A 26,160-nucleotide genomic window follows, 5' to 3' on the forward strand; every position below is an offset into this window, starting at 1 on the left:
TATATATATATATGTATATGACTGATCTCGGTCATTTGTGGGTTCGGGATATGAAGGAAAAAAACAGGAGAGAGATAAGTTTACGTGCATGCAATGGAGGTCGTGCAAAAATAATAATCGAGGGAACGTTTAACACAGGTATATTCTTCTTAACTACACAGGTGGCCTTTACTTGTAATTATTACGTTAACTATGCTAGTACACAACCGGACGGCAGGTTAGACTGTTATTGACACTCATGACGATACACGTCCTTAGTGTGGCGGCTGACGGGAATGGGACTGCGGGCACTCCGGCACTGGGCACTCTGTGCTGTATGGGACCCGCTAACGAACTCCTCTGACCGATGGTGCGGCCTGTTTCAAATGCCCCCTTTCAGATGGCATCGTTATGCAAGAAGCTGATTGGTTATTCTGGCTCCTTAGACACAAGGGCCAATCACGAAGGGATATAGAGATACGTGGCACTCTTTTGAACTGCCAAGCCACGCCAACTTGTAACGTCTTTGGCGGTCGACTTGTGTTGTTACACATACACACAGTATCACTTATAATGGTTTCACGGGACTTCAGAATATCACGGAAAAGGCATATTCACACTGTATTGAATCAGCTCATCACTCCCTCCCCAGTTCTTGTGTCCCGCAGGACATACACTGATCTTATGATTTGCGCATTGTTGTTCTTCTTTGAGTGCCACACCGCTTTGAGTGCCGTACCATCCAGTTTGTGCAAAATTTAAAACTATTAGGGTAGGGCCATTTGGCGTGTTACAAACATAAGTTACAACAAATGAGTCTCATGCCTCACAATGTGTCATACAGAAAAACAAATTTTGGTTCACATTCAATGAAATCAATAAAAAAAATGGATAGTCATAGCTCCAGCTCGAAACAGCTAAATTCATAAACAAAAATTCACAAAACATGAGTCAAAAATGAAACGTTACTCATAAGAAATTTGGTAAAAGCATAAGAAAACTTACTGAGTTCCTTCTGCAACACAATAAAACAAAACAAAAAAAATTAAAAGAAATAAAAAATTCAAAGATTACTCAAAAAAATAACTTTTTTTTTTTCAAAATAACTACACACTCCCACATCATTGATGGAAGATCATAAATTTCTGACAAAGCATACACAGCATTGACAATGATATGAAATTTTGGACACAGCATAATTGCCATCAATAGAAATGAATAAAAATTAGATACATTGCAATAAGATGTTTTATACGACTTGAAATGCAATAAAATTAATAATGCAATAGAAAATAATACAATTATGAATACATAGACTCACTCATTATATGCTTGGAACTGTAACAAAATGTTTTAAAAATTAGACATCAATTTCTCAGCAATAGCTGACATGAAACAAAAGTGCATAAGCATGTTTTTATGATATTCTCTGTTCACTTTGTGACGGACACATTTATTCATGACTCGCGCTGGTATGCTACGCAAGGCAACTACACGCACTTACAAATTATGTGGATGGTTTGCTTTATCGAAGAGGGAGGAACGGTGGCAAGACAAGTTACTCTTTTTTTTTTTTTTTTTTTTTTTAATTAAGCATTTATCTCCTGCATGTTCAAAACACTGTGACTTGTCAGTCAACTCCCTTACACACTAGCAAACCCACACACACTCATCACATGCACAACCCCATGGCACTCGCTCAGCAATTTCACACAAACAGCTTACTCACTTGCCTCTGTTTTCTGTGCAATTCACCCACTAGTAACTGAAACATTTAACTGTAAGCGTCACAGTTCCTCTCTCTCTTTGGCTCGTGCGTTACAGTATACTCTTGGGAAGATCTTCTGCTACTCTCAATACTTTTTTTTTATATGATCAATCCTCACAATGCAAACTCTAACAGTTGTTCGATCCTACGATCTTGTTGAGAAACTAACATTCTGAAGGGCATATCTATATCAGGGATAAAAATACAGTTTGTTCTCACTTCATCATCAAATTTAAAAATTACTTGAGTCTTTCTCAATGAAAATCTGATTACTCTTTCTCAATGAAATTCTGATTACTCTTTCAACAAAAATATCAGTCTCGTTACTTTACTCAAACAATTTCTTTAATGAACTTACGTTAATAATTCTGTCTTTAAATCTTAATTACAATTCTTCAATGGGGACAAATGGGATGCATTGTCGTTCGTGATACGTTAACTATAATCAGAACATGGCCTAAGAGAACCATCCTTTTTTTTCTCTTACTTTTTTTATACAAATTTTTTTTCTAATGTTACTTTCTACAAATTCCCTATCTGCATTTCCCTAAAACAACATGCTATTGATTACGCTACTAAAACTACACAACTCGTTCATTGTGCAGTTGAACTAATACTAATATTACTATCAGTGACAACTTTTCGCAACCACGGCGGGGTTTCCCACCTCCGGGGGTGTGAAGGGTATCCTCTCATCACTTCCCCATAGTGTCCCAAGGTACTATCCTGTGACTGTCCCTCTCTGCCATACGGTTGAGATGTTCCCGTTTTCTATGCAATTTGCTCACAGGTCAGCAACTCTATTAGTGCCAGCAGCGGTGCCGACGATCGCTACTGATGCTATTAGTTTGCTTGTATCTTCTTCACATCGAGCATGAATTCTCTCACTGGTTGCTGGCTGTCATCTGACGTCTATCAGCTATTCTTAATTCTAACATCGCGCCATCCTATCCATACCTTAGGCAGGTATTGTGACTTCCTTCACGGGTCGAGGTTGGTAAGGGAACTTCTGCTCTATTCACCTTGTTAATACCATCCCTCTACTCTTCAAAAAGTCGCGATCAGAAATAGGAGTGGACTTCCCCCTTCCCACGGGGTCGTGGGGGGAGAGGCTCTGTTCGACCTCTCTCTGTCCCAGCATTCTTGACTTGGGGGTGGACAGGTTCGTCTTCTACTTCTCAGGGTGGGGACTTGCATCCCTTCCCTCACAACAAGACAACAAGGCGTCCCTTGTTTCCGGGCTCTGCATAACAGTCCCGCACGGCACTGGGGGTAACCAGGGGTACTACCTTCCCGGCATTACCTCCATGCCATCTCCTGCTACTGCCAACTTCCTTCCTTCCTCGTGAGGTTGGACTGCTCGCCATCTCTCCGTTCGAAACACGTTCTTTACTCCTCTACTTGGTCTGCTACACGAGTTGGTTACTCGGGGGGTCACGAAGGGTCACAAAGGGTGTTCGGGTGCCACCACCATCGTTTGAATTTGGCGCTGCAATCGTCGATTTTGAATTCTCTCACACTAGTCTCTGTCTTAACGGATTTTTCTAATATTTTGTTAATACTTCCGCAGATTCGAATTCTCTCTCGCCCGTTCGTCACCGAATTTGGTCGCAAAACTATCTAACAGTGGTAATTTATTAATGATTTCTACGATCGCACTCTGTCTGTCTAGTTAGCTCTGCGTTTTTTTCGAAATCGTAGGGTGTGTGATTGTACACTGTCTTTCTGGTTAGAACTGTGCTTTTCAAAATTGTATGGTGTGATTGTAATCTGTCTTTCTGTTCAGCACTATGCATTTCGAAATCGTATGGTGTGATTGTACACTGTCTCTTTGGTTAGCACTGCTCATTTCGAAATCGTGTGGTGTGATTGTACACTGTCTTTCTGGTTAGCACTGTGCATTTCGAAATATTGGTGTGATTGTACACTGTCTTTCGTGTTAGCACTGCGCTTTTCGAAATCTTGGTTTGTGATTGTACACTGTTTGGTTAGTACTATGCATTTTGAAATCGTAGGGCCACTCAATTTATTATTTCCGCTAATAGCACTGTTCACCACTTTTTTGCCAGTTGCTTTAGCCATAACTGTTTTTATCCAGTCTGTTCATTTCACCATTTCCCTCGTCATCAAAGTTCATTGAACTTTCACTCGTTTCCATGCTTATTTCACTTCATATCACTGTTTGTCGCCAAAAATGATTTAGCACTAATGTTTGTTTGACGCCACAAGACCTCAAAAGACCTCATAAGACCTCCTAAGAACTCATAGGACCTCATAGCACCCCACAAGAGTCGCAAGACCCCAGAGGACATTACAGGACTCAGGAACCCCACAGGACCTTACAGAACCTTAAAGAACCTTACAGAACCTCATGCGATTATTCGCAAGACCCCATGACACCAAAATTATATGACCTGATCTCGGTCATTTGTGGGTTCGGGATATGAAGGAAAAAAACAGGAGAGAGATAAGTTTATGTGCATGCAATGGAGGTCATGCAAAAATAATAATCGAGGGAACGTTTAACACAGGTGTATTTTTCTTAGCTACACAGGTGGCCTTTACTTGTAATTATATTACTTTAACTATGCTAGTGCACAACCGGACGGCAGGTTAGACTGTTATTGACACTCATGACGATACACGTCCTTGTGTGGCGGCTGACGGGAACGGGACTGCTGGCACTCCTGCACTGGGCACTCTGTGCTGTATGGGGCCCGCTAACGAACTCCTCTGACCGATGGTGCGGCCTGTTTCAAATGCCCCCTTTCAGATGGCATCGTTATGCAAGAAGCTGATTGGTTATTCTAGCTCCTTAGACACAAGGGCCAATCACGAAGGGATATAGAGATACGTGGCACTCTTTTGAACTGCCAAGCCACGCCAACTTGTAACGTCTTTGGCGGTCGACTTGTGTTGTTACACATACACACAGTATCACTTATAACGGTTTCACGGGACTTAAGAATATCACGGAAAAGGCATATTCAAACTGTATTAAATCAGCTCATATATATATATATATATATATATATATATATATATATGTATATATGTATATATATATATATATATATATATATATATATATATATATTTATATATTTATATATATATATATATATATATATTATATATATATATATATATATATATATATATATGTATATACATACACACACACACACACATATATATAATATATATATATATATATATATATATATATATATTATATTTATATATATATATATATATATATATATATATATATATATACATATATATATATATTATATATATATATATGTGACGGTACTTACTTTCTTTGCACAGATCTAAGGTAACGTGTGCCGTGGAGGCTGTACTTTGGGGAATTAGGTAAAGGGGTTCTGTTAGGATGAGAAATTAATTGATATGTTTCTTTGCATTAAGTTTATTCTTCGTTAGGGGTTCTTACACACGTTTTCCACCTTCTGAGTTACTGGGCTCTTGGACTGATAAAACTTAATTGGCACTTGTTGCAATTACGAGTCTATAGGCACGAGGGAAATTTAACTGAGTATTGATTGTCACTTTCACTGTCTTTGATTGCTTCGCACACCACACTTTTGCACCTGTTCTTCTTCTGGGGATTCTTCTGTCCTTCTCTGTTTCACGGCCATGCCACTGCCGTTCTCCCCTCAGGCTCCCCAGTTGTTCTCTCTCTTGGTTTCTCTGTTCCCCTTTTCTCCCTGCTCTCTCTCTGTCTCGCCTTTTTGTTCAGTTGAAATCTCCTTAGCCCCGCCTTTGGATTTTTGGATTTTTGACTGGGTGTGGCATTTTCTGAAAGACTTCTTGTGCCTTAGTGGCTGCAAACATTATACAAGACCGCCTTCCTGTCAGGTCTTCTACAGTAATTCGTAGGCTTTGAATTTGTATACGCCTCCTTCTTCATGTCCTGGCTTCTTAGGGGCGTATCCCTTGGTAACCTCATAGGTCATTCGTTGATACCCCTTTTGGGCTGTCTTATGACCGACACTCATGGCTTTTGATTCGTCGATACTAGAGGCCTACCTTTGGGAGGGTGGAGCTTTTAAGAATTTGGTACTTCCCTCTTTCTAACAACGGGTCATAGAATTCCTTTTTAACGTATGCCAGATGGCTCTCTCTGACCTGTTCACGAAGGGAACGCTGATTAGTCATAGGCGCTAATGAGAGTAGTTTCCAATTTCTCGAAGGTGCCTGGGCGATATCCCTCGTCGACTATAATCTCTTGTTGTCACTAATCGCTGGTACGACAGAGGCTTTTTGGGGGAGATGAAAACCAGATGTCTAATGGCTAAAAGCCTAATGTTTGGAGTAACAAAATCCCTTCACTAAGAAAAATCATTATCGTATTCCCTTTCCCTTTTTTTCCTTATTATCCGTTTCGTGCCTTTTTCTTAAGTATTATTAAGTTATTGTCTTTTGGAATAACGACACTGTGCCACACTATTACAGTCTCGGCCCGCTACCTCGCTGACTCCGACAGCGTTATCTAAGCTGAAGCAAATATTATACCTACAAGAGGGCTCCTAACTTATGCTTCTTGGAAATCATATTGAAACTTTGACTCAAAAACATCAAAAGTGAATGTAAACATGAGCAAATCCTTGATTAAGTAACATTAAGGGCAACAATCAAAATTGAATGTAAACATGAATAAATTCTTGAGTAAGTAACATTCAGAGAAACATAAAAACTGAATATGAATATGAACAAGTACTTGATTAAGTAATATTAAAAGAATCATCAAACTGAATTCAAATATGAGTAAATCACATTAAGAAACATGAAACTGAATGCAAACAAAATAAATCACCAAAAAACAAGAAAACTGAAAGTTAAACATACATAAGCCCTTAAGTCATAAGTTATATAAATGCATGGTAGAAGCACAAAAAATAATGGTAACTATCCAAGTTTACAGTATATGATTGGTTCAGTCCTCAGTCCTATTCTATCTAGGTGGATATCGTCTTTCTTTATGGAAAAATAAATTTCGTTCTTTGTTGACGACACTTGATGGCTTCTTGTTTGCTGCGACCTGCTACTTGGAGACAAGTCCTTGGAGAAAATATCCTTGTGTATTTGTATGCAATAACAAGTGAGTCCTTGACTTCCTACTGAGATTGTGTATTGTGTTTATGGAAAATTTCATTGGGCATTCTTATTGTAATTCTGAGTAATCCTTGTACATTAAACTATATAACTTTACTGCTTGATACTAAAACAAAATTGGCAACTCGGTTAAAGGAACCGGTTAGTGGTTAATACTTGTAGGTTTCTTCTACTGTGACAACAATTAGTAAGTTTTCACCAATCAATATCTTGTTAGTAAGTTTTCAACAACTACTATCTTGTTAATGAGTCTTCATCAATTAACTTCTTGTTAGTGAGTCTTCATCGATTAATATTCTTATTAGTAAGTTTTCATCAATCAACATCTAATGGATTTGAACAAAGTAAGTGTATTAATTACCCCTTCAAAATCTTAGTCATTTCTGAAATGAATTCCCTTATCTTAAAATTTCTTAATGTCTTTCTTAACCCGTCTTATTTATTCTTTTACTTCTAAGAATGTTCTTATGGAACGATTAAACTTAATATACGTCTTGAAATTCTTATATTGCGCTTTGAACCATTTCTTACATACCCAAATAATTCCCTTCAAGTCAAAATAAATTTGAAGTTAAGTGCACTTAACCAAAAAAAAATTGCTACAAACCAACTAATTAAAGTAAGAATTGCAACAATAAAAGATTATTCCTAAGTCAACCGGTGAAGGTAAACTTAGCAATAAAGAAATCAAATAAATACATGGGAATAATTGGATGAATTAATGGGTTTGCTCTTCTGTTTCACTGAAAAGTGACTCTTCTATTTCTTAGGTTATATCTAGTTCCTTCTTCTGGAATTTCTTCTGACGTCTCTGTCATTTCGGGTTCTTCAACTTCTTTGGTTCTCTTGACCTTGTCCTTGTTTATCCAAAATTCTTCTTCTTCTAATGATTCAGCATATGTGGAAGGCATTTGGTTATTCATTTTCTTAACCTTTATCTTAGTTTCTTGTACGTCTACGACCTTGTATGGTCCTGTGAATTTTGTGGCTAACTTATAATTAATACCACTTCTTACTTCCTTCTTAATATAGACTTCATCCCCTTTCTTGTAGTCTACAGGCCTTAATCCTTCTTGATGCTTCTCTATCATATTCTGCTGGGCTTCTTCTAAATTCTTGTGCAATTGCTTGTGGATTACTTTAAAGTTCCCGATTCTTATCTTCATGATATCTTCAGAGTAGTTTGGCTGTATTGGCTGATTCAGCCATGCATAAGGTAATCTGGGTTCATATCCCATCAAAGCTTTTATGGGAGTTGCACGAATACTCGTATGATGCCTTGCATTTAATGATAATTGGAATAAAGGTAAATTGACGTCCCAGTCAGGATCCTGTCCTACTGTGTGACGCAATACGTCTAAAACCTTCCTGTTATTCCTTTCTACTAAGCCATTACTAGCTGGGTGATACGGCTGTATCGCTACCTTTTCTACCTTAAAGGCGTTACAAATTTCTTGAACTAATGAGTTGTTGAACTCGGTCCCATTATCAGAAATAATGAGCTGTGGGGCAGAATATCTGCAAAATATCTTATCGAAGAGTGCGGTTGCACAATCCTTGGCACCTTTACTAGTTAGTGGTACCAACTCTGTATATCTCGTGAGCGCGTCGATACATACTAGTATATTCTTATTCCCTTTACTCGTGGTATGAAGATTAGTGATAAGATCAATAGATACTCTTTCGAAGGAGTCTGTGGGATAGGATATTTCCCTAGTGGTACTTCCGCCTGTCTGTTCTTCCCTTGTAGCTGTTGCATGTATTGCAGCTCTTCACATAATTACTAACATCCTTGTGAATTCCCTTCCAATGGAAAGTTCTTTGAATTAATCTAATTGTCTCATCCCTTCCTGGGTGAGCTCTCATGTCATCATCGTGCATTAGCTCAATGACCTTGTTTCTTAGACTCTTAGGTACTAACCTTTTGTGCAGTACACCTAGAAATTGACCAAATGGATCATATTCGTGACACATCCAATTAATACGCCATCTATGTCCGTTAGTGCATCTGTGGGACATCCAACCTTCCTACCTAGTTCGGTTAATTCTTGTTGGCTGTGTTTTCTTTCGTTTCTAACGTATTTGAACAGTTCCCTTATATCTTCATCTCTTTCTTGTTCCTTTATGAAATTTTGCCGGGAAAGCTCCTCTGTATAATGCATGGTAAGTACATTTACGTCACTGCACATTGTTTCATTCTTTTCTTCTTCTTGACTTATCATATTTATACTATCATCTTGTGATACATATCTTGATAATGCATCTGCTACCTTATTCGTCTTCCCAGGGACATATTTCACTTCTATGTCATAATCTTGGGCTGTCATGAACCAACGGGCTCTTCGTCCAGAAAAATTAGGGTTCTTTAGCATTTCTACTGCAGCTGAATGATCCGTGAACACGGTTATCTTGTAACCAAAAATGATATATCTGAAATGCTTTAAAGCGTCTATAATAGCTAGAGACTCGAGGTCTGTTACTGAGTAGTTCACTTCTGAGGGCTTTAATTTCCTACTGTAATAAGCTATGGCATTATACTTATTATCTTGCTTTTGCATTAAACATGCTCCTATACCAATGTGGCTTGCGTCCGTGGCTAAAAAGAATTCTTTGCCAAAGTCTGGAAGCTAAGTACTGGGGGATGTGTTAATCTTTCTTTCAATTCATCGAATGCTTCTTGCTGCTTGTCTGTCCATACAAATGATACGTGTTCCTTTAAAAGTTCAGTTAGTGGTGCGGATATGACTGCAAAGTTCCCTATGAACTTGCGGTAAAATCCTGCTAAACCTAAGAATGACTTTACGTCCTTCTTGCACTGAGGTGTAGGATACTCCTTAATTGACTTTATCTTTAAGTCGTTTACTTCTACGCCCTTTTCACTTAGTGTATGACCAAGGTAGTCTATTTTCCTTTTAAGGAAGTTACACTTCTTTAATTTAAGCTTCAGGTTGGCTTTTCTTAATCTCTTTAGGACTTCTCTGACTAAGTCTATGTGTTCCTCTATATGTCTGTTGCTATTACCAAATCATCTATGTAACAGTGTACGTCCTGCCTAGTAATCGCCCCAAAATTTTATCCATTAATCTTACAAAAGTTACCGGGCTTGACTTTAGACCAAATGGCATTCTTACATACTGGTATCTGCCGTTACTAGTGGGAAAAAGCAGTCAAGGTTTACTTTCTTCGTCTAGAGGAATTTGCAAGAATCCCTGACAATAAATCTATAGTGTGAAGTATCTCTTGGACCTATAGTAGCGATAAGATCTCGCATTGACGGCATTGGATAAGGATCATTTTCAGTAATTTGGTTTCAATTTTCTGAAATCCACAACTATTCTGTAAGTTTTGTCCCTTTTAGGAACTAGCAAAAGTGGAAAAGACCATGGGGATTTAGATGGTTCTATTATTCCTTGCCTATTCATTCTTTGTACTTCTCTTTCAATGATCTCCTTCTGGGAATGTGCTACTCTGTAAGCTGGTATGTAAATTGGCTTGGTGTTTGATGGAATGTCTATCTTGTGCGTTATTTCGCGTGTATTTCCCAAGGTGTCGCCGTCTAGAGCGACTATATCATTATATTCGCACAGTAAGTCTATGAATTCTTCTCTAACATGGTTTTCCTTGTTAATTTCTTTAAATGAAATCCTATTTTAGCTCTTCTCAGTTTTATGTCCTGAGCGTAATTTTCATTTCCTTACTAATTGCTGCTACGGTATTTCCCGCTCTACAACTCGGATAGTATGGAGTATACTTCTGCTAGGCCTATCTCTGTACCTGGTGTTACTTAACCTTTCCTCCTCTGTTATTCGTAATCTGTAACGCTATTTTGCCTGTCTGACTTCATGTAAACTAGAAGAATAATGTATTCCGTTTACTTGCGACTTTTCAGTAAGCGTGAGAATTTCCTTCCCTTCAAAAATTGGATTTACTGTACATTCTACCCACGTACTTTCTCCTGGTTTAAGTCTTAATTCCCTTTCTAACTTTAAATAAGTGCATTGATTTGATTCTAAAAGGTTAATGATCTGTTGTGAACTCGTGATGCATTCTGGATATCTTCCCTCTGTCTTATCCTTCTTTAAGATACCTTTCATCGTGGGATTCTCTTGAGTCTGGGTTCTTTTAATTAACTTGCATAATGGTATTCTAGAAATCTCACGACCGTTGTTAATCACTAGTTGTTCTCTAGGGCATCAATGCTTATCCCTTGTCTAGCCATAGTTGGATAACCTATCAGCAAATGGGCAAAAGCTAATTGTAAATCTCTGGCTACCAGAACATTTTCTCTTAGAGCAATTCTTCCTAGCCTAAAATGGAAATCTAACTGTCCAATTACGTGGATATCATTACCCTGGACGTCTGTAATTCTACAATCTACCGCTGGATTCAAACTTAAGTGAGAAAAAATACAATCGATACACCTTTTCTGACATTATATTCTTAGACTTCCTGTATCAAAGAATGTAACGATAGGTTTCTCTAGACCGACATGTGCGGGAAATAATGGTCTATAATTATATTCATTTCCTACATCAACTTTGCTAACCTGTGTAGCTGGGCTTAGCCTTGACATTCCGGACGTTGTCTCTCTATAGAGGAAGATTCATTGTACCAGTAAGCAGAAAATTTCCCATTGCGTCGTCTGACATTGACTGAACTGGTTGATACCCTATACTTGCTGTTTGATTAGCATATCTATTTGGGACGGAATCCCTATTTCCTCTAACTGGGGGAGATTGACTTTGGTTTCTACCTCTGCCTCTCGACTGAGATCTACCTCTAGGAGCTGAAACAAATTTATTTCTGCATTCTCGGGCACTATGTCCTGTTCTCTTATGGAAAGGACAGAAGGCCATCCCTCGGCAGTCACTGGCATATGTCCTCTCTTCTGACAGTTATAACACGTGACTGTCGAAAATCCTCCTTGAGAAGATTACCTGGTCATCTTATTCTGATTTCCAGATGGTGTCCTAGATCTATTTGGACCCTTTTCCTTTTGTCCTATAGCGACTAAAGGTCTGTATATAGGATTCCCTTCAGGTCTTCTACCTAAGATTTTTGTTTCCTCCTCTTCAATCTCTGCTACATCATCGGATGTCTCCCACTTACGAGTCATCCTTGCAATAACTTCCGTAGGTAGGCTTCCAATCATTATTGCTAGTCTAAATATTTTTTTGACATGACTCATTAACATTTTTTGCTTGCCTCCTTCTACCTCTATCCAACCTGTGGATTCCATGAAGTTACCCCCATTCATTCATATTGTTATACAACTGAGAGCTAAACTCTTGATAACGTCTTTCGTCTAACTTAAATTGACGCACTATCCTTGCCAAGCTAGTAACTGGATCTCTTTCACCAACTGTGGAATAAACCTTCCTGAAATACCGTTTCAATTCTTCCCAATTCTTAAGATCTCGGTAAGTCTCGGAGTGGACGTATCGTTCTAAGTCTCCTCCGGCTTCCAAATCAAGATAACTCTTGGCTTCAATAAGCTTTTCTCTATCTGTCCCCGTTATGCTATCTAGGCGTGTCTCCACTTGCTCTATCCAGTTCTCTAAGTTACAAGCTAACTGGCCATCCTTTCTTCCGCAAAATTTAGCTATGTGATTAATCACATGTCCCTTATGTGTTCCCATTACTGCTGCGCTCGAATTCGCGGACTGTGTACCTTCCGGCATGGTTAATTTCCTTGTTTGACTTCTCGTGAGCACAAGCGTTCTTACGTTCTGATAAGGAGTCTGTCTCCCTTTGACCATCGACTCGTTAATGGAAATTTTCTTAAGTACTGAGTATCATTAAAAATATCAAAGTTATGACAGTAATATCCCGAAAGAAAAATAATGATAATAACAATAAATTATGTTTACTTAAGTATTCGATCACCAAAATAAAATAAAAGAATTTTCCCAGAAATATTCTCAAAGTCTTACGTTACCGGTAAGCGATTCTTAAGCAACAACAAAACCCTCTTAACAGTACTGGTAAAACGATACTGAACTGACCGTAAAGTGTACGCTAACGAGAGACCTCCCGTGAATTACCCTTGTTATCCTAAACAAACACAAAATAAAAACAAGTGCAAACATTCATTCGACGTAACGAATTAAAAAGTTAAAAGCAAATACTAAAAAAAAAAAAAAACAAAGTACAAACAAATCGACAAAACCAACCAAAAATAAAAAAAAATGAACATAAAATGACACAATTCAAAATTCAAATTAAAATTTAAAAGTTATTGGTTCGGAAATACAAATGGTTTCGGGATAAAAGGTCTTAGTATCTTGATTAGTTATAACTTATTAAAATGAAGAAATAGAAGAGTTTCGTTGCCAAAAAAGGTTCAGAGTTGAAATCTGTTTTAATCTTGATAAATACCAGAAATTGTCTAACCTGAAATGTTTGATCGCGTAATTTTTTACTTTTAATGTTTATGGTAAGTGGTGGGAATAAATTATTTTGGACTTAACTCCGTTTCGTCGTCTTCGACACCCCGGGTTTACCGTCTGAACAGCTTTGCGTTCGGCCTACCAGCGCGTTTGAAATGATGCGTTTGTTACTGTCTGCGGGAAGGGGACTTCTCTCTCTCTTCTCTCCTCAAGGGGGGGGGGGGGGTATTGCGGTTGGACTGTTGCGTTTTTTCGGGATCGTTTTCTTTCCTCTTGAATTATTTGTTTTCTTCATGCTTTCGACATCTTGTTCTTCTAGTGGAACGACTGTTCCTTGGTTCCTCAGAGTGGGAGTTTTACTTCTTTCGCAAAGTGTGGGATTGGCTTTTTTGGGAGCGCTTTTTATTGTTTACGACTCGGTAACTGGTCCTTGTATTTGGGGAAGCACTGGTAACTGTCCTTTGGGGAGAACTTCTTTCTTTTTCGAGTGGCTGAATGGATTGAAATCTCTTATTTGCCGACACTAAACTTTTGATTTCCGTTTTCGTCAGCAGCCGCTGTCCCTTTAACTGTCATTTTCGTGTCCTTCGTATTTCACGTCGCTTAATCACACTCCATTTCTTTGCTGTGTCTTTTGTCTCTTCCTATCGCCTATCGACATCAATTAATCTTGTCACTTTATCAATCTTGTTTATCTCATCGTATCCCATCGCTCTGCCACCAATAAATCTTTGAGGGGGGTAGGGGGGGGGGGGGGGGCGGTCACTTTACTTTTCTTTGCACAGATCTAAGGTAACGTGTTTGCCGTGGAGGCCTGTTACTTTGGGGAATTAGGTAAAGGGGTTCTGTTAGGATGAGAAATTATTGATATGTTTCTTTGCATAAGTTTATTCTTCGTTATTAGGGGTTCTTACACACGTTTTTCCACCTTCTGAGTTACTGGGCTCTTGGACTGATAAAACTTAATTGGCACTTGTTTTGCAATTACGAGTCTATATGCAAACGAGGGAAATTTAACTGATGTATTTGATTGTCACTTTCCACTGTCTTTTGATTGCTTCGCACACACCCCAAACCTTTTGCACCTGTTTCTTCTTTCTGGGGAATTCTTCTGTCCGTTCTCTGTTTCACGGCCAATGACGGCCGACTGCCGTTCTCCCTCAGGCCTCCCCAGATTTGTTCGCTCTCTTGGTTTCTCTGTTTCCCCTTTGCCTCCCTGCTCTCTCTCTGTCTCGCTCGCCTTTTTGTTCAAGTTGAAAATCTCCTTAGCCCCGCTTTGGATTTTGGATTTATTGGGGGGGGGGACTGTGGGTGTGGGCATTTTCTGAAAGACTTCTTGTGCCCTTAGTGGCTGCAAACATTATACAAGACCCGCCTTCCTGTCAGGTCTCTAACAGTAACTTCGTAGGCTTTTTGAATTTTGTTTATACGCCTCCTTCTTCATGTCCTGGCTTCTTAGGAGGGGCCTATTCCCCTTGGTAAACCTCATAGGTCATTCCGTTGATACCCAACCGGGCCTTTTGGGCGTCTTATGACCGACACTCATGTCTTTTGATTCGTCGAGTACTACAGAGGCCTACCTTTGGGAGGGTGGAAGCTTTTAAGAAAATTTGGTACTTCCCTCTTTCTAACAACTGGGTCATAGGAATTCCTTTTTAACGTATGCCCAGATTGGCTCTCTCCTGACCTGTTTCACGAAGGGAACGCTGATTAGTCTATAGGCGCTAATGAGAGTAGTTTTCCAATTTCTCGAAGGTGCCTTGGGCGATTATCCCTCCGTGACTATAATCTCTTGTTGGTCACTAATCGCTGGTACGGACAGAGGCCTTTTTGGGGAGGGTATGAAAACCAGATGTTTCCTAATGGTCTAAAAGCCTAATGTTTTGGAAGTAACGAACAATCCCTTCAACTAAGAAAAATCATTATTTCGTATTCCCTTTCCCTTTTTTCCTTATTATCCGTTTCGTGCCTTTTTCTTAAGTATTATTAAGTTATTGTCTTTTGGAATAACGACACTGTGCACCACCTATTACATATATATATCTATATAATATATATATATATATATTAACATATATATATATATATTATATCTATATATATATATATATAATAAATATTATATATATAAATAATATATGGAATATATATAATCATAGATTATATATATGGAAATATATATACATATACATACATAATACTATCAATATATTTAATCTATATATAATAGTATAATTCATTAGATATAGATATATATATATATAAATATATATATATATATATATAGACTCTAACGGTTTTTTTGCCACGCGAGGAAAAAAAAATGAAAAGCGAGTTTTTTAGCCAGATTTACTTTCGGTTCCCCTATTCGGACCGAAAGTTACTTCGGTCTGAACTCGGTTTTTCATTTTTTTCCTTCGTGGGGCAAAAAAACCCTTTTATTTCTTTTACATAGCCATCAACATTTTTACGTACATACCTAAATTACGTGATCAAGTTATTCATATATATATATAGTATATTATATATAATATATATATATAGATATATAAGGTATATACACCAGTGGGACACCCCCGTATTCGCGGACTCCCACACATTGGCGGATTATTTTCTCTCCGGGAACGTTTCTTCGCATTATTCGCGGAAAAATTCGCGCATATTCACGTTATTTTTCTGATGAGAAATTACCACAAATTCCCTGTTTTTTTTTTTTTTTTTAATCAATTTCATCATAAAATGCACTTTGTTTTTTGTGATAAAAGTATTACAAAAAAAACCCAAGTTATGAAACATTTTTAGAGTGGTTTTTCTTGAGTTTTAACAAACAAAATAGGCTGTTTTTTAGCGTTTTTTATAGGGGTTTCCAAACATTCCGCGGGTTTCTAACTATTTCACTGGGGGGTTCATGGTAACTGCATCCACCCCCGCGAATACGGTGGGGGGAACACTTATAATATATATATATACTATTATATAGATATATAATATAAGATATATTATATATAATGTGGGTGTGTGTGGTGTGTGTTTGTGTGTTATTATAAATATATAGATAATATATCATATATATCTTTAATATATATCTATATATAATATAATATACAGTTAAGGTCCGCGGGGTTACGCTGGTTCTCGACCTTAACGATGTTTTCGTGGTTACGAACGCGCAGCCCCCATAAAACAAAATAAACAAAAATAAATATTTTGCGTCGTTCCGTCTTAAACGCGGTTTAGCGTCGTTAAGCAACGTAAACAAACCGCTAACTATTTCCAGGCGCACGGCGAAGAAATACGCTTTGGTGGGGGAGGGGGGATGGAACGGCGTCCGCTTTCGCTATACGCTCATTCCTCGCCCTATACGCCATTTTTGGTTGTTTACACTGCTCTCTCTCCCTCGTGTTTGTATCGTTTTTTTTGTAACTTTTTGCTCTTTGTTATGGCTCCCCAAGCGCAAGGCGGACTCTTCTGATGGTAGTGGCATCGGAAGAAAAGAAAGGGCCATCACCATGGAAATTAAAGGTGGACATTATAAAGCGATTCTGAGAAAGGAGAAACGCCAACAAACATTGCCCGCTCGCATTAGGCCTTAAGCCGTATTCGAAGCCGTTGCTACCATTATCAAAGATAAAGAGCGCATCGTTGAACATTGTGAACGGATCTGCTTCCTATGAAAGCGACAGTGATAAACTAAGCCAGCAGTATGGTCCCTAATAATTGGAAATGGAAAGGTTTAGTTGGTGCTTTGGTTGGAAGACAAAATCCACGGCGTATCCCAGTCAGGGCCCTTATGGTGATTTCAGGAGAAGCGAAAAGATTGTTTTGAATGCGTTTGAAAAAGAAAAGGGGGAGGGAAGTGACAAAGTGAAGAGTTTGTGGCTAGTAAGGGGTGGGGTTTATTGTTTAATGTCGATTTAAAGGCTCGGGCCAATTAACCATCAACCTTAAATTTGCAAAGGTGAAGCTGCTAGTGGGGATGAAGAAAGCAGCGAGTGCAATTTCCTAAAAAAGCCGTTGTCCTGAGATAATTTAAGGAGGGGGGTTATTTCTGCTCAGGCAAGTGTTTAAACGTAGACGAGACAGGTTTTTTTTTGGAAAACGTATGCCTAACCGCACTTTACAAGTCGCCAAGGGGAGGAAGTCAAGTCAGCACCCCGGTCATAAAAGCCAGCAAGGGGATAGGCTTAAACGTTACTTCTTGGGGTAATGCTGCTGGCGACTTCAAACTGAAGCCCTTGTTTGGTTGTATCAGGCTGAAAATCCAAGGGCACTCCAGGGCATTTGGAAAGGGTCAACTACCAGTAATTTGGAAGTCCACCAAAAGAAGGCATGGGTGACACTTGCAAGTGTTTTGAGGACTGGTTCGTAAACCATTTTGTTCCAAGTGTGGAGCGGTATTGCGCCTCCAAAGGGTATCCCCTTTAGAAGGTCTTGCTAGTGGCTGGACAAATGCCCCTGGACAACCCTGCCCAGCTGGGAGACTTCCAACCCTAATGTTCAGGTGGTTTTACCTTCCACCTAATACCAACGGCCCTTTTACAGGCCTATGGACCAAGGAGTGATTGCTTCGTTACAAGGCCTACTACCTACGAAGGAACAATTGGCTAATGGCTTTAAACAGGCAACTGAAACCAAGAAGGACTTGACTCTGAACGGACTTTTGGAAAATTCCATACAACGATCCTTGATGCTGTAAAGAACAATTGGCTAAGTTCCTGGGAGGTCAGGTTAAGCCAAACAAACAATGAGTGTGGGTCTGGATAAGAAAATTTTGTCTCCTCAACTTTGTTTTGAATGATTTCCATGTGTTGGTTTGAGGACACCATTCAGCTAGTTTGTCAAGAACGTTGTTGCCTCCCTGAGTAAAGGAAATCAATTTGGAGATGGGGAGGATTGATGATTTGTTTACCAGAGGCTGCTGGACTTCCTCATGGCGAGGAGTTATCTGCTGAGGGACCTGAATACAACTGGAAAGCAGATAATAAGGAAGGAAGAAGAAGAACACCCCCCCACCCCAAGCCTAGAGGCTTTCACAAGGCAGGACTTGATAAAGAGGTTTTGGCAGAGTTGCAGCAATGCGTTGTTTCAACTTTTGAGGCTCAGGATCCCAACTTGGACAGGTTTCAACTAGGGTTTATTTTTCCAGAGGCGTCATGGATTTTGATGCAGTGTTACAAGGGAGATCTTGGATTGAAAAGAGGTCGCTCTCTGTTCAGACTAACCCTGGAGGGGCAGTATTTTAAGAAGGTGAGAGAGGGCCTGCGGAGGAGTCCCTGTAACCCTCTACCTCAGCTGCCTCCTTTGCTAATCCAGACTCGCCTGCCCCACAATCTCCAGCACCTTCTGAATGTTCTGCTAACCCAGACTCACCTGCCCCAGTATCTCCAGCACCTTCTGTAGGTTCTGCCTCACCTAAAGACTCACCTGCCCCAACATCTCCAGTAGTATGTTCTGCCTCACCTCAAGAATCACCTGCCTCAGCATCTCCAGTACTAGTATGTTCTGCCTCACCTCAAGAATCATCTGCCTCAGCATGTCTCCAGCAACTTCTGGAGGTTCTTTTTCTTCTTCACTAACCTCCCCCAGTCTCTCCAGCACCGCAGCTTCCTCTCCAGTGTGCAAGCCAATCAAACTAATAAAGGTAAGGAATTGTTCTCTCGTTGTTATTGATAGGTATTTACATTAAATCATGTGGTATTTTTCAATGTTCCGACTTACGCTGAAAATCGTGTTACGATGCATCGTAAGAACGGATCAACGTCGTAACTCGAGGACCCCCTGTATATATATATATATATATATATATATATATATATATATATATATGTTTTTTTTGTTGTGGTGTGTGTGTGTGTGTGTGTGTGTGTGTATATATATATATATATAATATATATATATATATATATATATATATATATATATACACACACACACACAGACAGTCCCTGGGTTAACGACGGTCTCGGCTTATGACGTTTCTGATGTTACGACGCTTTTCAAATATTATTATCTCATTCGAAATATTCCAGGTTACGACAAATGTTCCAGGGTTACGACGCATGTTCCAGAGTTACGACACCTACAAATGCTGATCTGGCAGATGAAATATGACACCAAAAATGCAAAATAATCAATATTTAAAGGTTTTTTTTATGAAAATGCAATAAGAAAATGCAGTTTACATAGTTTTGAATGCACCTAAAGCATTAAAAGTAATGTTTTCTTAGGATTTTTGACAATGATCCGGCTTACAACGATTTTCGGCTTGCGACGCGTCTCAAGAATGGAACCCCGTCGTAACCCGGGGGACTGCCTGTATATATATATATATATATATATATATATATTTTGTTCAACTACCTCTCCAATTTAGGTGTCCCTTGTTTCAATTTTCAAAATCTGGTCACCCTGGTCGCAGAGTCACGCCAGATACTCAGTTTATCTTTCTTTCTTTCTTTGAATCCTTAGTGGAAAACAAAACCTTTAAGGACAGAGCCAACAGACTATGAACCCAAGAGGGCTCCAAAGGGAAATCAGCCTGCAGGGAAAAACAGGTTAAACAAAGAGGTAGTACTATTATGTATATGATTAAACATGAGGGAATATAAAATGGCACTAATACACCTGACATTCAGATGTCAGCAGAAAGCAGGAACGAATTTGCTCCTGGCTTAAACATTTGGAGGTCAAAAGACTCCACAACTGCAATAGGCAAACTATTCCACATTTTAGTTGTAGCCAAGAAAAAACTCAAAAACTCCTAGCAAACTGAGTAGTACTGTACCATTAGGCCAACACTACAACTGACAAGCTGTTTGGAGCAGTAGCAAGCCTGAAAGAAATGACTCCTGTAACATCAAATACATCCCAAGGAAATATAGAGGAATGATTCTTGTTTGTGAAAAATGTCACTTAAATAAAAGAAAATGATCCTTTAACATCAAATATACAACCTTGAAAAATAGTACCAAAGGTCCTTCAGTGCTAAAGATGGAAATTAAAGAAATTAGCCTTTTAACATCAAAATTAGTAATGATGTATATAAAAAGGAATGTAAAATCCTCTTAGTATTAAACCATCATTTCCAACAGTAGTACAATTGAAAAGTCTTCAGTGTCATGATTACTTACTAGAAAAGTGCCAGTAAATGGAAGAGAGGGTACCTTAGTGCCAATTATGGTATGTACATATAGGCAAAAATAAAGGAGTATACTTTTTTCAAAAATGCTATTATGTGAAAAAAAAAATTCAGTCAGGTGCTGTAAGGTTTACAGAAAATAGATGGAATTAGACCAACATAGAGGATCATGTTATATGAATGCTAACACTCGAAGCTTATTAAAAATTATTTTTGAATTAGTTAACAAGAAAGTTTGCTCTACACTTTATCACCCAAGTTTAGTATTGGTTCATGTGTGAAGTATCATAACCCTCACCAAGTCTGATACTGCGCTGCAATGTAGGCTAAGATAATGACAGTAATTTCAAAGAAGAGTGTGTGATGATATTTAGTGAAATTTGTCACTATCTTAGGCACAAAAGAGAAATTATGAATTGAACTTGATATGAAAGTATTGGACATTATCACGTGTTTCAGTGTCATAGTGTAGTTTGCACCTTATAGTGATTAACACAGGTGCCAATAGTATTTTTGTACTGTTATGTTATTTTGGAAAGTTGAAATGATTACTTGCTTAAGCCAGTTTGTGCCTCATGTTAAACAGAAGTGTACCACTGCAGTATATAGTTTTATAACAATTTTATATATCTCCAAGACCCAGTAGCAGTATTTTTAGATTACTCTTCACTTTTCATAATCTATATTTCTGCACCTCTACCTGTTCACTGCATAATTGTACTCCATTTTATAAGTTTATCATCTTGATTACACAATGACATTTGTGATTTTATCTTGACCTCTTTCAGGGCTATTTAACAGCCTTAGGTATGTCCCGAACGGCAGAGGTTCAAAGAGATGCTCGTATAGGGGAGGCCATAGCCCAGAAAGATGCCTCCATCAAGAAGGCCATTGCAGATGAAGAACTAACTGCTTCCAAATATGCCAACGAGACCTTGAAAGCCCAGGCCAACAGAGACTTCGAGACTCAGAAAGCAGGATATGATAGAGAAGTTAATACCAAGGTAAATATTCATATGACTATCGTTATATCTTAACTGAATACTTTAGGATGGACAGGTCTGTAATTGTGTATTGGTCTTGGAGTCTGTGGGAGTTATGCAAGAGCTAAGATGTGGTTCTGAGTTTCAGGATGTTAGTGTTTACTTCAAAGTTTCAAGATGTTTTTGTTTACTTCTAAGGTTCAAGGTGTTATCATTGTATTTATGACATTTCTAAGTTTAAAATTTTTTTTTATTTGAGAGGTGCAGTTTCCCAGTAATGTAAGAAACTAAGGTTCATCTCCCTCATTCATAGGTGTTATTTAGATCCCCATTCAGTTGCATTAGACGAGACAGAGAGAGAGAGAGAGAGAGAGAGAGAGAGAGAGAGAAGGTTAGGAAGGTTATTTTTGAAGAGTTGAATCATTTGACATGAACCAAATGATAACTTGAAAGAAAAACTAAAACATTTTAAAAGAAAAGGGAATGTGCACCTTCACCATCAAGGTATATGGGTTTTCACAAGGCCTAACCCTTGAGAGCAGGAGAAGAATTTCCAAAGAGAAGGTTTAAAATAAAATCATTAAGTATCTAGAGTGAGCTGAATCTATTAATGCTGTATTCAACATAAATTTCATTGTATATATTTCTGATTATCAACAACATGTAGAATATTGCTAGATATAAACTGAAGAATTTTTCCCAGTAAACTATTTCCAAAACATTTTCATTGTTTTAAATGTTAATTTTTTTTCCTTTTTCATCCAGAAAGCTGAGGCTGATTTGGCCTACACGCTGCAAGAGTGCATCACAAGACAGAAGATCAAAGAGGAAGAAATGGAAACGAAGGTTTGCATATGGCCGTTCTCTTTTGATTCAAAATCAATACTATCACATTTGCTGACATACAAAACTCAACAGTATGGTATTTAACTTATCAGTTTGGATTATAATGTAAGCAATTGTGTCCATTGTTCTCTTTTTTTAAGTGTTTGGTGACTTTAGAGAATTGTTACAACAGTAAACAAAAGTTATTGGTGCATATCAATGTGAATTCTATCTGTATTTCCCTTTACCCCTTTCTTCCCAATGAACACGATATTATATGGAAGCTTGAATTTCAAGTCAGTGGCCCCTTTGGTGGGCTTGTTCCATATGAATAGGGTTCCTCTTCTGAATAATTTAATATTAATAATAGGGTAATTTAGCTTTTTATTTTACAATTCTCAAGTGTTAACTAATGCAGTTATGTATTATGACTATTAATGCTAAAATTGTAGCACTTGTAAACTATTGTCTGTATCAGACAAGTCACCCAGTGCTAGTAATATAACCTTTAGCAATTTTTAAATAAAGTTTTGCACTTTAGTGCAACCCTTTCCACTAATTCAGAAATCACACAGCCCCATTGTGTTGATTTTTATATCCCTTGTATACTATACTGTATAAGAAACTTTATATGACAACTGATGTATATTTGATTACAGGTTGTGGAGAGAAAGGGTCAGATTGCACTGGAAGAACAGGAAATTGAACGTCGTAAGAAGCACATTGAGTCTACGGTCAAACAACCTGCCACAGCTGAAAAGTACAGGTACAATATCTGTTATTTCTCTCTGGATGTTTATTAAGGTATGTTCACATAATGTTTTCCAGTGTAATATTTTTAGATGTACCACTGTATTTCCATTATTTTTTTTATTTGTTTTGGGAGGGGGATACGACAAAAACATGTTCTTTGCGTGTCATTTGTATCAGACATTTTACAATGTGCTTTTGAGAGCCAACCAAGTCTCTGTGGGAAGTTAAAAGAGTTTATGTGTTAACCAATATCTCTCTGCTTTTTTTTTGTGTATGGTGGTTTGTCTTGTCTGCCTACAAACTTTCCCAAATATTGATTGATGAATTCTGATCAAGTTTTGTAGATGGTAGGGCTCCAAAATACCAGTTTCTTGATGGAGGACAACAAATTGATTTTGAATAGTACTACAGTATTCTAATACAGTATCTCATGAATATTATTTGAGAGTAGCAAGAACATTGAAGAAAGTCATAAGAAAAGGAACATGAACTTTCAGTGATACATGTGACATTTTATTTGTCTGGTTAGTCAAGTTGAAAAATGGTCATCAAAAGTTGTATATAGATTGCAACTACATTTCAGTGCAACAAGTTTTTTCATATACATCATAAATGTTAAGGATGCTGTCACCGCAGAGGATATATTTTCATATATCATTAGTGTCTATAATGCTCATAAATAAACTGAATTTGCATATCTTATGCCAAAAATACATTTTTACATCTAAAGGCTAGAGGTTATTGCAGCAGCAGAGAGACAGAAGGCAGTACTCGAAGCCGAAGCCGAGGCTGAAGCAATCAAGCTCAAGGGTGAAGCCGAAGCCTTTGCCATTGAGAAGAGAGCCAAGGCTGACGCTGCCCAGTTGCACAGTAAAGCTGAAGCCTATGATGAGTTTGGAAAGGCTGCCATCTTGGACATGTACCTTAACACTTTGCCAAAGGTTTGTCTTCTTTCAAGGAAAGATTTCTTATTCTCTGAATAAGTTACAGATGATTTGAGGTTAAGAAAATTAAGTAGACTTACACTCTATGGCTTACTGCCTGCAGTGCCTCTTGAATGGTGTACTGCAGGCAGTAGTAAAATTCTTTTGCACCATCCCCTATCAGTTTCCAGCTGCATGACTGCTTTTCACTCCTCTTTCAGTCCTTCGGTGTTTTCTAGCCTAGCTGTCCAGCGTCTTAAACTTTCCTATGCCCAGTTTTTCACTTGTTACTTAAGGAACTAATGTGCATAATCATTGTTGCTTTTGAACTGCTTCCATCTCAGAATAGAGTTGAAAGTGAGTGAGATATTCATCAAATGGAAAGATAAAGTTTTTTTTTTTAAATACGTACTCACTTCATATCTAGATACTCACTTCATCTAGAGTTCTTGTTATGATAAATTTATTGTATAATAATTGAGAATTGCAGTAACATTTTAAGATTATTTATCACATATGTTTTCATTGTGGAACAGCGTCAACAAGAGTCCTTTATGATAAAAGTTATTGGTTTAATTAATTAATAACTTAACACTTAAATGTTAGGTGGCTGACCAATAATATCAGTTTAGTTCTAATTTCCTAAAAAACATGAATAATTTGGGCAAAAATCCAATTATTTTTGTAAATTCTGAATAGGTGGCATTAGTTGAATTAATTCCTGGTTTTGAATGCATTTAGACTAATATGAAATGAGACAATGGGTAATCTAATATCATCTGGTGCAAAATGTATGAAGAAATTGTAGTTGCATCAAATTATGTATGTAGCTGAAAACTGATATTTTATTCCTGTATGCTGACAAAGTTTTGGAGGTTAAATACAAGCATTGTTGATAATGGAAAGATGAATATGACACTCACCAATTTCCAAAAGAGTGAGCATTTGATAAGAGAAGGAAATACAAAACCTTAGAATCTCCTAGATCCTTGAGCATCAATTTCAGAGAGGACTTGTCTCATTTGTTCATTTGTATCTGTTCAGTCTCTGATGTACAAAATAGAGAAAGAATTAGTTCCTTTCAAGGTGTTTTTGGCTGGTGTAAGCACATTACCAAACTGATAAATGTGGTATGTATAAGTTAGGCAGTAATACTATAATTACTGAATCATTAAGTATAATGTTCATTATTCCTACCTCAGATGATTGGAAACATTGGCCAGGCTCTGGCAAACACCAAATCAGTAAAGATGGTGTCCACAGGGGACAGTGCCTTAGGCGCCCACAAAATGACGAAAGAAGTGATGGACATTGTCGTGAGCGTCCCAGACATGATAAACGACATGACGGGAGTGAATATGAAACAGGTAAACCTTTGCAGTTGTTTAATGTACGTACTGAAAAATTATTAATAGATTATAGTAGATTTCTTTAGCCAAATTAATGAAGTTTTGGACTGGACAATGTAAGTCTGATTTCCATAAATTTCTTTCACTTTTGACATTGTGTTTAAAATTTGATTCCTCATTCATGATATTTCCTGGCCAGCTGGAAACAGCTGTGTACAGTACAGATTAGAGTACAAGACTTTTCATGCATTTCAGACTCTTCAGACTGCAGTGTAGTGCCACTTATGATAAAAAATCACAAACATTACCCTTAACCATAAGAAATGGCGCTGGAGAGAAGAGAAGAAAGGGGGGATCAACGGTTGTCTACACAGAGTTCTGGTAAACTCGACCAGGAAATTTCACTGCCAAAAAATGCTCAGCAACCAGTGGGAAATTTTGGTCATGTGAGGTGTGTGATAATATCTGAATTCACCGGATGGGTATCTGTACTTTTGGACTAAGATGAAACATAATCTTTATTATGGCTCAGGGATGAGCCACTGAACATTCTTTCGTGACCTTGGTTCAAAATCTTGATTGGGAGAGAGTTTCTTCATGTCAGTTTCATCTTGGAATTCAAGGTATACAGTGGAAAAATGATCAAATCTTACTGTTTGTTGCATTTACATAGAGTTTTGACAAGTATGGTGAGTAGATGTGATACAGGTCTTTAGAACTATTGTCAGAAGTGTAGCGAAAAATTTAAGAATTCTTCATGCACAAATCTTACAAGAGAGCATTTGAAAAGTAATTAACTCATTTCAAGAGGTATTTATCTAAATATTCTTACATGTGCTGCATTACAAATACTGTACATATTGTGTAGCTTTTAAACTCAAACCGTGCTACATTCAATTTTATTTGCTTAA

The 26,160-nt window shown here is 37.9% G+C and overlaps 1 protein-coding gene across 1 annotated transcript in view; it reads left to right on the forward strand.

Annotated features, from left to right (window-relative positions):
- Window positions 1-25,601, forward strand: part of LOC135211036 (flotillin-1-like) — a 27,762-nt gene extending 2,161 nt beyond the window's left edge. The window contains exons 3-8 of the mRNA XM_064244072.1: window positions 21,205-21,420; window positions 22,165-22,245; window positions 22,884-22,990; window positions 23,708-23,918; window positions 25,103-25,267; window positions 25,505-25,601. Coding sequence (XP_064100142.1) covers window positions 21,205-21,420; window positions 22,165-22,245; window positions 22,884-22,990; window positions 23,708-23,918; window positions 25,103-25,267; window positions 25,505-25,525 — 801 coding nt within the window. The 3' untranslated portion in view covers window positions 25,526-25,601. The remainder of the gene's footprint in view (window positions 1-21,204; window positions 21,421-22,164; window positions 22,246-22,883; window positions 22,991-23,707; window positions 23,919-25,102; window positions 25,268-25,504) is intronic.
- The last annotated feature ends 559 nt before the right edge of the window (window positions 25,602-26,160 follow it).

The sequence above is a fragment of the Macrobrachium nipponense genome, chromosome 4 (assembly GCF_015104395.2).
Source record: "Macrobrachium nipponense isolate FS-2020 chromosome 4, ASM1510439v2, whole genome shotgun sequence".
Classification (NCBI taxonomy): domain Eukaryota; kingdom Metazoa; phylum Arthropoda; class Malacostraca; order Decapoda; family Palaemonidae; genus Macrobrachium; species Macrobrachium nipponense.